This window comes from Salmo trutta, chromosome 22, assembly GCF_901001165.1.
Source record: "Salmo trutta chromosome 22, fSalTru1.1, whole genome shotgun sequence".
Lineage (NCBI taxonomy): Eukaryota > Metazoa > Chordata > Actinopteri > Salmoniformes > Salmonidae > Salmo > Salmo trutta.
The window spans coordinates 27,123,743-27,135,018 of record NC_042978.1 but is presented as its reverse complement, the minus strand read 5'-3'; the positions used below and the strand labels follow the sequence as shown (position 1 = coordinate 27,135,018).

The following is an 11,276-nucleotide window of genomic DNA, read 5'->3' as shown; positions in this document are numbered from 1 at the left end:
CATTTAGCCATTTAATTATTACTGAGGAACTGGGTTGGGACAGGGTGTAACATTTTAATCATTATACAGCTGACCCCACATCTACCCATTATCCATGCATAATTGCAGGCATTGACTGGATGTGTGTTCCATCATGTGTCCATAATCTTTCGTCGTATGCTGTAGCTGAATAGAGGTAACACTTTAAAAAAAAAAAATTTACTGAACACATTCTCATTTACAGCAGCGACCTAGGGAATAGTAACAGTGGGGGATAAATGAGCCAATTGGAAGCTTAAGTCCTTAATGAAGTTTAATTTGCTTTAATCTCAACAGACTCCAGAGGTTCCACTATAGGAAAGAGGGAGACATCTAAATCACAGATGGTTTGCATATCCTCTGATTCACACAATTGGTATAGTTTTCCATAATTTAACCATCTACAGTAATATCAAAATGGCCATTATGTCAAACTACTAGAACATCCACTATAAAAACCTGTTTAAAGTTTAAACCCATCTGTTCACGTGTTCTACTCCAGTGGTTCACATTGTGCAAAACAAGCAGTAAAAAACATTAATAGGCGTTTAACACTTAACTAGATGCATTTCTCAGTTAAATCAATTATGGGGTTTTCCTCCCTTTCAAATACATTTATTGAACTGTTGCTACATTTTGATTATTTTCAGATCTGCGATCACTGAGAAGAAGCATTCATGATCTCTAAATGAACATGCTTATGGAATCTTTCTATAATTTCACAGTTTTGACAATACTAAATATATATGAAAATTGTAGACCATTGTCACCTACTTGGTTTGCAGAAATGCTTAACTAAAGCCATGGATAACACATACTGTACAGTTGAAGTCGGAAGTTTACATACACTTAGGTTGGAGTCATTAACTTGTTTTTCAACCACTCCACAAATTTCTTGTTAACAAACTATAGTTTTGGCAAGTCGGTTAGGACATCTACTTTGTGCATGACACAAGTCATTTTTTCAACAATTGTTTACAGCCAGATTATTTCACTTATAATTCAGTGTATCACAATTCCAGTGGGTCAGACGTTTACATACACTAAGTTGACTGTGCCTTTAAACAGCTTGGAAAATTCCAGAAAATTATGTCATGGCTTTAGAAGCTTCTGATAGGCTAATTGACATAATTTGGGTAAATTGGAGGTGTGGCTGTATTTCAAGACCTGCCTTCAAACTCAGTGCCTCTTTGCTTGACATCATTGGAAAATCAAAAGAAATCAGCCAAGACCTCAGAAAACAGCAAGGGACCATGTGAAGATGCTGGAGGAAACAGGTACAAAGTATCTATATCCACAGTAAAAACTAGTCCTTTATCGACAACCTGAAAGGCCGCTCAGCAAGGAAGAAGCCACTGCTCCAAAACCGCATAAAAAAGCCAGACTACGGTTTGCAAATGCACATGGGGACAAAGATCATACTTTTTGGAGAAATGTCCTCTGGTCTGATGAAACAACAATATAACTGTTTGGCCATAATGACCATCGTTATGTTTGGAGGAAAAAGGGGGTGGCTTGCATGCCAAAGAAGACCATCCCAACCGTGAAGCACGGGGATGGCAGCATCATGTTGTGGGGGTGCTTTGCTGCAGGAGGGACTGGTGCACTTCACAAAACAGATGGCATCATGAGGTAGGAAAATTATGTGGATATATTGAAGCAACATCTCAAGACATCAGTCAGGAAGTTAAAGCTTGGTCGCAAATGGGTCTTCCAAATGGACAAAGACCCCAAGCATACTTCCAAAGTAGTGTCAAAATGGCTTCAGGACAACAAAGTCAAGGTATTGGAGTGTCCATCACAAAGCCCTGACCTCAATCCTATAGAAAATTGGTGGGCAGAACTGTGTGCGAGCAAGGATGCCTACAAACCTGACTCAGTTACACCAGCTCTGTCAGGAGAAATGGGCTAAAATTCACCCAACTTATTGTGCGAAGCTTGTGGAAGGCTACCCAAAACGTTTGAAGGCAATGCTAAATGTTTGAAGGCAATTTAAAGGCAATGCTACCAAATACTAATTGAGTATATGTAAACTTCTGACCCACTGGGAATGTGATGAAAGAAATAAAAGCTGAAATAAATCATTCTCTCTACTATAATTCTGACATTTCAAATTCTTAAAATAAAGTGGTGATCCTAACTGGACAGGGAATTTTTACTACGATTAAATGTCAGGAATTGTGAAAAACTGAGTTTAAATGTATTTGGCTAAGGTGTATGTCATTAACATAAGGGAATGTTGTATTTTTTTTCACCAAACTTAGAACCTACATTTTTTTGTTGATTTCATATTGAATTCACATTAGTTGAACTGATGTCTGTGCCCAGTGGGAAATGTCTTACTGTTCTTTTCACTTATTTATTTAACTAGTGGCTAGAGTCTGTTTTTCCAAATTTCATACCCGCTGCAGTTTGAAACTGTAGACACAGTGCATAAACGTCTCATTGGAGTGCTTACTTGGCAGCATTGTACCGGAAAAGCCTTTACAGCTTTGTAAAGCGATCATCATCTGTGAATCCTCTATTGTAGGTGCCATCCAGGTTGATGCCATTCTCCACTCCTTTCACCTGCATGTCCTCTTCATCCTGCCCATCCTCCGTCATCCCTTTCTCTTTCCTAGATCAAGATGAACCATCAACACAAGTTCAATAACCAAACATATCATTATGAACAGAAAGACTGAAGTATTGTCAAAGGGTGGACTCACCGTCTCTTTTGAAGCAGAGAGGATACGAGCAGGGTAATGATTCCAGCACACACAGCACCGATGACCACTCCAAACACGATGAGCCAGGGAGGGGTGTCAGGGATGACTGGCGCTGCTAGTGTAGGGTGGATGCCCAGAAACTCCAGGGTCCTATCTGACAGGAGGAAGGCATTGTTGATGCGATGCCTTGACATCCTGTTGGTTATAGAAGGGGTTAATTTAGGTCCAGATAGTACATCTCATCTTTTACAGGTCTGTTATCTCAAACTGTACTTGAATCTGTCTAAATACCGCTTGCCTTGTGTTTCACATTGTAAGCATAATATCTATTGTCTGTTTAATCAGGTATTCAGGTGGATGTTTATGTTCATTTTCTTACTTTAGTTCATCTACAGATGTAGACCAGGACATTTTATTTTAAAGTAGACCAGAATATTACCTCACAGCTTTCTCCACATCTGCCTTAGGAATAAGTATGGTGGCGTTGTCTGGTGATGTCACCACAAACCAGAAGGACACCCTCGAAGTCTGAACACACAGGATAATGTTGTCGACACTGGAAAAGTCACACAAACATCATAATGCCAGAAATGCCACGTTGACAGCATTACACAACACACCAGGAAGACAATTTTATTGACTTAAACAGAAGTCATAAAACATGCTCACAGGAAGGCTGGAAATATACCTTTTTTTTACGAAGTGAAAAAACATATTTGGCCATATACAACAAACCCCCGAGGTGCCTTATTAATATTATAAACTGCTTACCAACTTAATTAGAGCAGTAAAAATAAACGTTTTGTCATACCCGTGGTTTACGGTCTGATATACCACGGCTGTCAGCCAATCAGCATTCAGGGCTCAAACAACACAATTTATAATGTACTACATGCTGATGTACTGTAGCATGTGCTTTGTATTGAGTTCAAACAGCGACTGATTAAATAATGTGTCAGACATTTTTCGGGCACTGTAGATATTCTTACTTGTATGTTTCCATTTGGAAATGCTTCCTCATGGCAAAGGCCATAGTAGCTCGGAAAAAGAACATTTCACTCTGATTCCATTCATACTGCAGACAAAAAAAGTATAATCTCATCACCAATCACAATATTCAAACACATTTTTCTGTGTTGATAATGTTGAAAATAATAAATGAATAGCATTTCAAAGCTCTTGATCGAAAGGACCCCTTCTGTATTTTAGAGCATACCACTGATTTCAGAGAACATTTCTGAAAATAATTTAATAATCTACTGTATCTTTTGGTAAGCATAGTACTCACAGCATCCTCTCCCAAAGCAGTTTTGAGGCTGATGCGCACTTTGTAGCCATTTGGAGCATCTACAGAGAGAATAACAGTTTTTTTATCTCTCTCCCCTGCCTCAAATACTGTATGCTCAATGTTTTAGACATCATGAAACATTAGCATACAATAGTCTAGTCTAATAAGTCACGAAGATGTTGACTTGTCACATCGGTTGATACAAACAGTATAATAACAAAAAAACAGGACACCAATCAAACAAACAGTACAATAACAAAAAAAACAGGACACTAATGAAACAAACAATGAATAGGACACCCTGCTCATCTAGTCTCACAGTCCTTTATCAGGACAGTATGAAGGACACTATCTGTACCACAAATCATAAAGTATTTGAATATTTACTGCGTGTTCGCCCTCTGCCCACTCAGGCACTCGCTTCTGTTAAACTAGCCAGATTAAATGCAAAGACAAGATAACAACATCCTGTGTAGACCATTTGAAGTCATGAAAACACTCAGAACCAGTACCTTCTTCCTCAAGACTCTGATCAGCTGACATATTAAACTGTCTTTCTCCCTACATTAATCTATTGAAATATTAGCTGAAACAAACATTCAGGGAAGCAATAAACTGGTATTGTACAAATTGTAACACTCACAAACTCAAGAATAAAAACCAAACACCAAGTAATTCCAACTATGAGGATGTGAGCGTCTTATAAACCTAGTCACTCACCGCGCTGGCAGAGGTCTTGTGCCAGAGCAGGTGCCCCCACCTGGCAGAGCAGAAACAGGATCCACACCAACATCCCCTCCTGAGGATAAGAACAGAACTAAGAAAGAGTCTGCTGTGCTGCTGGCTCAGTCAAAGTCCCAGTGGACAGACATTAAAGTTGAAGGAGCAGGCCAACAATGGAATCAAACAAACCTTGGGGTGGCCACTACCAGAGTTTATTGGTTAAACTATGACACACACAGCTGCTAGCTAAAACCCTCCCTGCCCACCTTTAAAAATGTAACAGCCCTATAACAGTTGTCACCAACAGTACAGATAGCCTGCCCAAAGAGCAGAAGGATGTGAGAACAGCAGTGTGTGCGCAGCAGTGTCAGCACTATTTGTCCAAGCCTCAGAGAATTGGAAGAGGTTTGATAATGTGAGAGGGAGGCAGACCTCGGGAAGATAAACACACAGACCCAGTCTGCTTTTGTTTACCCAGTGGGCCTGCTTTACTGTACAGATGGGATCTTAAAATGACCAGTAATGTTGCAGCACAATAATCATGCAGAAACAGGATTTTAACGTTTAGTCCAGTCACACTTTTCCGCTGATGCTTGATCAGTTGCCTGATCAGGGGTTAGGCTATTAGCTGGCCAAAATGAGGCTACTTGAAAAGTGCAATACTGTTAATATAACCGTGTGTTATTGCAGGTTTTCAGTGAATTTATGTAAATCATGCGGCACAGGAATATTCTCAGCGACATCCGAGTGATCAAATTCAGATCCCTCAACAAGGGTAGAGCCTAAGGGGTATTTGGCCAGACAAAATAATATAATTGACAATAGTTGATAATAGAGTACATCCTTGTAACAACCCACTCGTAGGTTTGTAGCACCTATGAACATATTTTTTGTAATTTTCCCAACCTGGAGAGCTGACACCTTCAGACTTATGCTCCACCACAGGTCACACTGAGGTCAAGGAAGATAGCTGACACTTCTCTTCTGGGTGTTTACAGTTAATAATACCTTTATTATGAGTATCAGTGATTCTGTCCCAAATGGCATTCTATTCCATACATAGTGCACTACTTTTGACCAGAGCCCTATAGGGAATAGGGTGCCATTTGGGGGACACATCAGCTTCTACAGTACTAAGGTAACATAACAAAGATGAAGGTAGACCAAATGTAACATTACACTTTTACAATTCATTGAAACTGTCATGATTAACCATTCACACTGCCCTGGATACATTACCTATAATGTGGTTAATTTTTCACCAGTGAAGGTTTTTGTCAAGCACATCTTTGGTTCAAATTCAATCATTGATTGTTCATGAGAAACATGGGTTCACACATTTCACTTGGTCTGCCTGTGGAGGGCAGCTCTACTCTTCCAGCTGATTGCTGGCTATTAACACCAAATTAGCTGATTGCAAATCTATTTAGGAAGAAGAACATGCAGAAGCATATTAAATGTAACACACCCTCAGGGTGAAGCTTTCTTGTTAGCTCATGAATACAAGACATACAATAACGCATTATCAGTAAATGATCTTTGCTCTCATAAAATGCTAGGTTATTTCGCCATACAGGAAACGCCCATCAGAAATTATACTGAAATCATTTTATTGAAAGATATATTGCTGGTTGAACTCCTCTCTTGAACATAAAACTAGGGTTGATGTGCATTTTGCAGTTTGAAGTTGAGGAGTCCCTGCAGGACAATTGTAGAATGGACTTCATGCTCTGTAGCAACTGAGGTATATTAAGTCTGTAGCCTATGCATGCTCAACTAACCAGTGGCATGTATTTGTGGATGCCAAGTGAAGCCTGTCACACCCTGATCTGTTTCACCTGTCCTTGTGCTTGTCTCCACACCCCTCCAGGTGTCGCCCATCTTCCACATTATCCCCTGTTTATTTCTACCTGTGTTTTCTGTCTGTCTGTTGCCAGTTCGTCTTGTTTGTTCAAGCCTACCAGCGTTTTGTCTCAGCTCCTGCTTGTTCCAGTTTCTCTTTTCTCGTCCTCCTGGTTTTTGACCCTTGCCTGTCCTGACCCTGTACCCGCCCGTCTGACCACTGTCTGCGCCTGACCCTGACTGCCATCCTGTACCTTTGCTCCACCTCTGGATTACCGACCTCTGCCTGACCTGAGCCTCCCTGCCGTCCTGTACCTTGGCCTCTACTCTGGATTATCGACCCCTGCCTACCTTGACCTGTTTGCCTGCCCCTGCTGTTACAATAATCATTGTTACGTCACACAGTCTGCACTTGGGTCTTACCTTGATTCCTGATAAAGCCAGACTTCCCCAAAAAACATGAAATAATTTATCTTTCATCTCTGTGTTTCATAATTTTCATTCAGCGCCCCTGTTTCTGTATGTGTTGGCCATCTATCTGATGCTGTCTGGTCCAAAAGAGAATGACATTGTTGCCACCAGTAGCATTGAATGCAAGGGAAGCCAGCAAGTATTTGGCCTCCCATGTCACATCCTGACCAGTAATAGGGGTTATTTGTATTGTAGTTTGGTCAGGACGTGGCAGAGGGTATTTGTTTTATGTGGTTCGGGGTGGTGGTTTGCTTAGAATGGTGTTTGATTTATTATTTCCGGGTTTTGGGTTATGTTCTATGTTTTTTGTATTTCTATGTTAGGTAATTGGGTGTTGGACTCTCAATTGGAGGCAGGTGTTTGTAGTTGCCTTTGATTGAGAGTCCTATATATAGGTATGTGTTTTGTTTGTGTTTTGTGGGAGATTGTTCTGTGTATAGCCTTGTGCCTTACCAGACTGTTATTCGTCGTTGTGTCTTTTGTGTACGTGTTTATTTTGGTTTCCCTTCTTTTCTTTAATAAAGAAGATGAGTGCACATTTCCCCGCTGCGTCTTGGTCCGCTTTATCCGACGACAACCGTTACATCCCTTGATAAAAATAAATAATAAAAGCCAATCAGCATTGAGCTAAACTGAGTGAGCTCAACTATGAATGGTCTTGGTGCACCAAAAAAAAAAGTGTTAAGGGAAGCCAGTTTGGATTTGGCTTCTCTCCAATCACATTGCATTGAGAGCATACTTCATTGACAGAAACAACTTGAATTGTTGCATCTCGTTGTGTTGTTGTCCTCCAGTTGCTAGTTAGCTAAAATGGTACATTTTCTAAATTAGCCATGGAGATAGGGATTTGCACTTGTGGTTTTAGTTCATTCTCCGTACTGGCTAATGACTATAAAGGTGATTCTGATCCAACCATAAATTCATATATGTAGCTAGATGTAGAAGGCTAATGTTAACTAGCTAACGATGACCATGAAATGAAGTTAGGCTGGCGAACAAGCACTTAAGCCAGGTAGCAGGACAGCATAAAATAAACGCATAAACTGTATGACAGAGTGATAGACCATTTTGTCAAAATGAAAGATAGGAGGATGGCATTGGCATTTCTCTACAAGTAGGGTGGGTCAACATGTTTTTCTACTTGCACGAACACGCACGCACGCACAAACACACAAATCAGAACCATGGACAGCCACATCATATTTAGTTTAAGTTGATTGGACTAAATTGTTTTTGGTATATTTTAGTTGTCACTGTATTAGACTATGCACATAGGTGATTTGATGATGTTGAAATGTTGAAGTTAAAATGGTGCTGGAATAGTGGAGTCAGCTCCTGTTTTCTTTGAAACTTGTGGTAACTCTCCCTGGTTCTAAATCAATAGTTGTTTAGTGGTCTGAAAATGTCAGGAACATTAACTTACCTGACCATGCTGTAGGTCATGTAACTGTTTGTTACATGCAATAAATACGCTTTGCGCACTTCACCCAACAGAGGTTGCTCTCCGGTTTTGTGAAGAAACAAAGTTGTGAATTATTCTGCCAGTGTCTTCTTATTGTATCGGCCTTAGGCCTACATAACATGGTCGCAAGCCATATGAACTAACAGGTTATAGAGCAAACAACACAATTATCACAACCCATGGGCTGTAATATGGCTTTTTATTCTTGCTTGGCTTCCCCACTGATTTGACTCACGCACTGCTACTGCAACTAACTAGGGATTTTCCGTGGGGTTGATATATAATTTACTGGTATTCAACTTTGTATGACGAGAGTTCTTTGTAGTCTATTTTCCTGTTTATTATCTCCAGCATCATGATGATGACGTCTAGAAGCTGATATCGACTGTCCTGAACCGCACATTCGGAACCGCACGTCCGGAACCGCCCTGCCAGGGTTGCCAGGTATAGCAAAGACTTCTCTCCCTTTAACTACTCAAAACCCGCCCATAAACCCTAAATACTAGCCCACATTGTTTTTGCTGCAGCAAGATGAGTTGCCACATTTAGCCAATGAACCCCTTTTCCATAACGTTATCGAGCAAATTATGAGGAATATCAAAGTCATTTGTAACGATGTAAGAAGCTAAATTTGGTTTTCCATAAAAATAATAGGTCTAATTATTGCGAGCTAACCGTGACTAATAAAGGAATTTCAATATGTCGCCAGATCATGTTCCATCAATGGATGTTGATTTAACTTGTTTGACTGCTATGATTGTAAATAAATCCCTTATTCGCATGTGCATAACTATAGATAAATCCAACAGGAGCGTGAGGGATGAAAATTGGACAGATCATCTCGAAATCTCTGTGCAAGAAGCACTTGGACGAACTTCAAAATAATGTTAAAACTATTTTCTGGTGATTGTGCCGTTATTATGTGCCAGATGTTAAGACTACAAACCATTATATATGGCCCATTAGCGAGATTGACTTGTCATTTCAATAGGCATAGGCTAGGCCTACTAAAATCTGAGTTTATGATTGTAATTAAATTTGGTTTAGTTATGTTAATTGCAGGTAGCCTATAGCCCCTGATAGCCTACATTAGCTTCGGCAAGATGTAAAATGAACGATTTAGCAGTTTGCTTCGACAGACTAATGTATTCAACATGAATAGCGAGGCGATTTCGAGGTAAGAAGTGCTTCTGTTGCCCGATAGCCTGTTGGAAGAGGCTACCGAGAATGGGGTCTTAATTTCAATCAATAAATCGTATATTAATAATATGGATATGAACTGAATAGACCCATGTTTGTCAACAGCCAGTGTTTTTTTGTTTGTTTTAAACCTGTAGCCTAATCTGTGTAGCCTAATCTGATTGACTGTTACCTTCAATCTAATGTATTCTAACAGTTGATTGAGCTGTGACCATGATTGATAACTTCCAATTTCATTAACTAAACATGGCCATTAATAATTGCATAATAACACAAGGCTACAACAACAATAAACTGAAGTTATAGGCTATTTATTCAATCAGTTTGCCAGCTCCGGTAGGCTACAACAGATATATCACTCTCCACATTCAATGTCACTTTCATTGTGTACTTTTCCCCATGTCAGAAGCATGCAAGTCAGTTCCAAATCTTCCATTTGAAATTTCCAATCGCGCAGCACTCGAGACCAAAGAACGGAGCATGCGTAAAACCCTTTTCTTTATGTGGTTTTCCATAAGAAAAGTCGACAAAAGAATGCAGTTTAAACCACCTCCGAACGACTTTATCTAATGCACTCTAGAGCGCCTAAAGTCATTTTATTTCTGTGCATTGTCGCCTTATTTCTTGATGCGCATCAGTTCACAGCGCGTTAATATGTTTTATGGAAAAAGGGTTGGGCATATGTATCTCCATAATGACAATCCAAATAGCATACGGTTGGGAATAGGTGTCTCCATAATGACAATCCAAATAGCATACGGTTGGGAATAGGTGTCTCCATAATGACAATCCAAATAGCATACGGTTGGGAATAGGTGTCTCCATAATGACAATCCAAATAGCATACGGTTGGGAATAGGTGTCTCCATAATGACAATCCAAATAGCATACGGTTGGGAATAGGTGTCTCCATATTGACAATCCAAATAGCATACGGTTGGGAATAGGTGTCTCCATAATGACAATCCAAATAGCATACGGTTGGGAATAGGTGTCTCCATAATGACAATCCAAATAGCATACGGTTGGGAATAGGTGTCTCCATAATGACAATCCAAATAGCATACGGTTGGGAATAGGTGTCTCCATAATGACAATCCAAATAGCCTACCAACAACTGGTAAAAGTTGTCATGACGTCGAGTGCTGCTCATGTGACTCCTGCGTGCTGCAGCGCTCAGTCTCAACATAGTCTCAGTCTCCGCCCCCTCCCCACCACTCACACACTCAGCAACAGGCTGCCTTACTACCTGATAGTAAGCAGCAGCAGGTCACAGTGAAATATATATTTTTAAGAAAAATGCCATGGCGGCCGCGGTGCAATTTAGAAGTAGCCCAAAAACCCGCAACCCGCGATCAATACAGTTTGACCCGCGACATCGTTTTGAAAGTAGCCCAATTTGGCAGCAAACTGGAGATCGCAACCCTGCCTGCCAGAGTGCTGCTGTATAAAAAGAGAATAAAGATAGAATTCGCGTTGCTAGGAGATCCTATCAACAATACATTATGGGATATTCGTATACGTCACTGTTGCATAGCTACGTCTCTGTCAAAAACACAGGTCT

At 40.2% G+C, this 11,276-nt stretch overlaps 1 protein-coding gene across 2 annotated transcripts; it reads right to left on the bottom strand.

Moving 5' to 3' along the window:
- Nucleotides 1–2,380: 2,380 nt before the first annotated feature.
- On the bottom strand, nt 2,381–5,064 carry LOC115158488 (collectrin). 2 transcript variants are annotated; one of them, XM_029707487.1, is made up of 7 exons: nt 4,927–5,064; nt 4,735–4,813; nt 4,015–4,073; nt 3,716–3,801; nt 3,166–3,282; nt 2,727–2,921; nt 2,381–2,635 (listed from the first exon to the last, which is right to left on the bottom strand). In XM_029707487.1, exons 2-7 carry the CDS (start codon nt 4,805–4,807, stop codon nt 2,503–2,505), a joined length of 663 nt encoding a protein of 220 aa, XP_029563347.1. In that variant the 5' UTR covers nt 4,808–4,813; nt 4,927–5,064; the 3' UTR covers nt 2,381–2,502. The 2 variants fall into 2 exon arrangements, with proteins under 2 accessions (XP_029563347.1, XP_029563346.1); XM_029707486.1 differs by lacking the exon at nt 4,927–5,064 and having other exon boundaries at nt 4,735–4,898.
- Nucleotides 5,065–11,276: the final 6,212 nt, after the last annotated feature.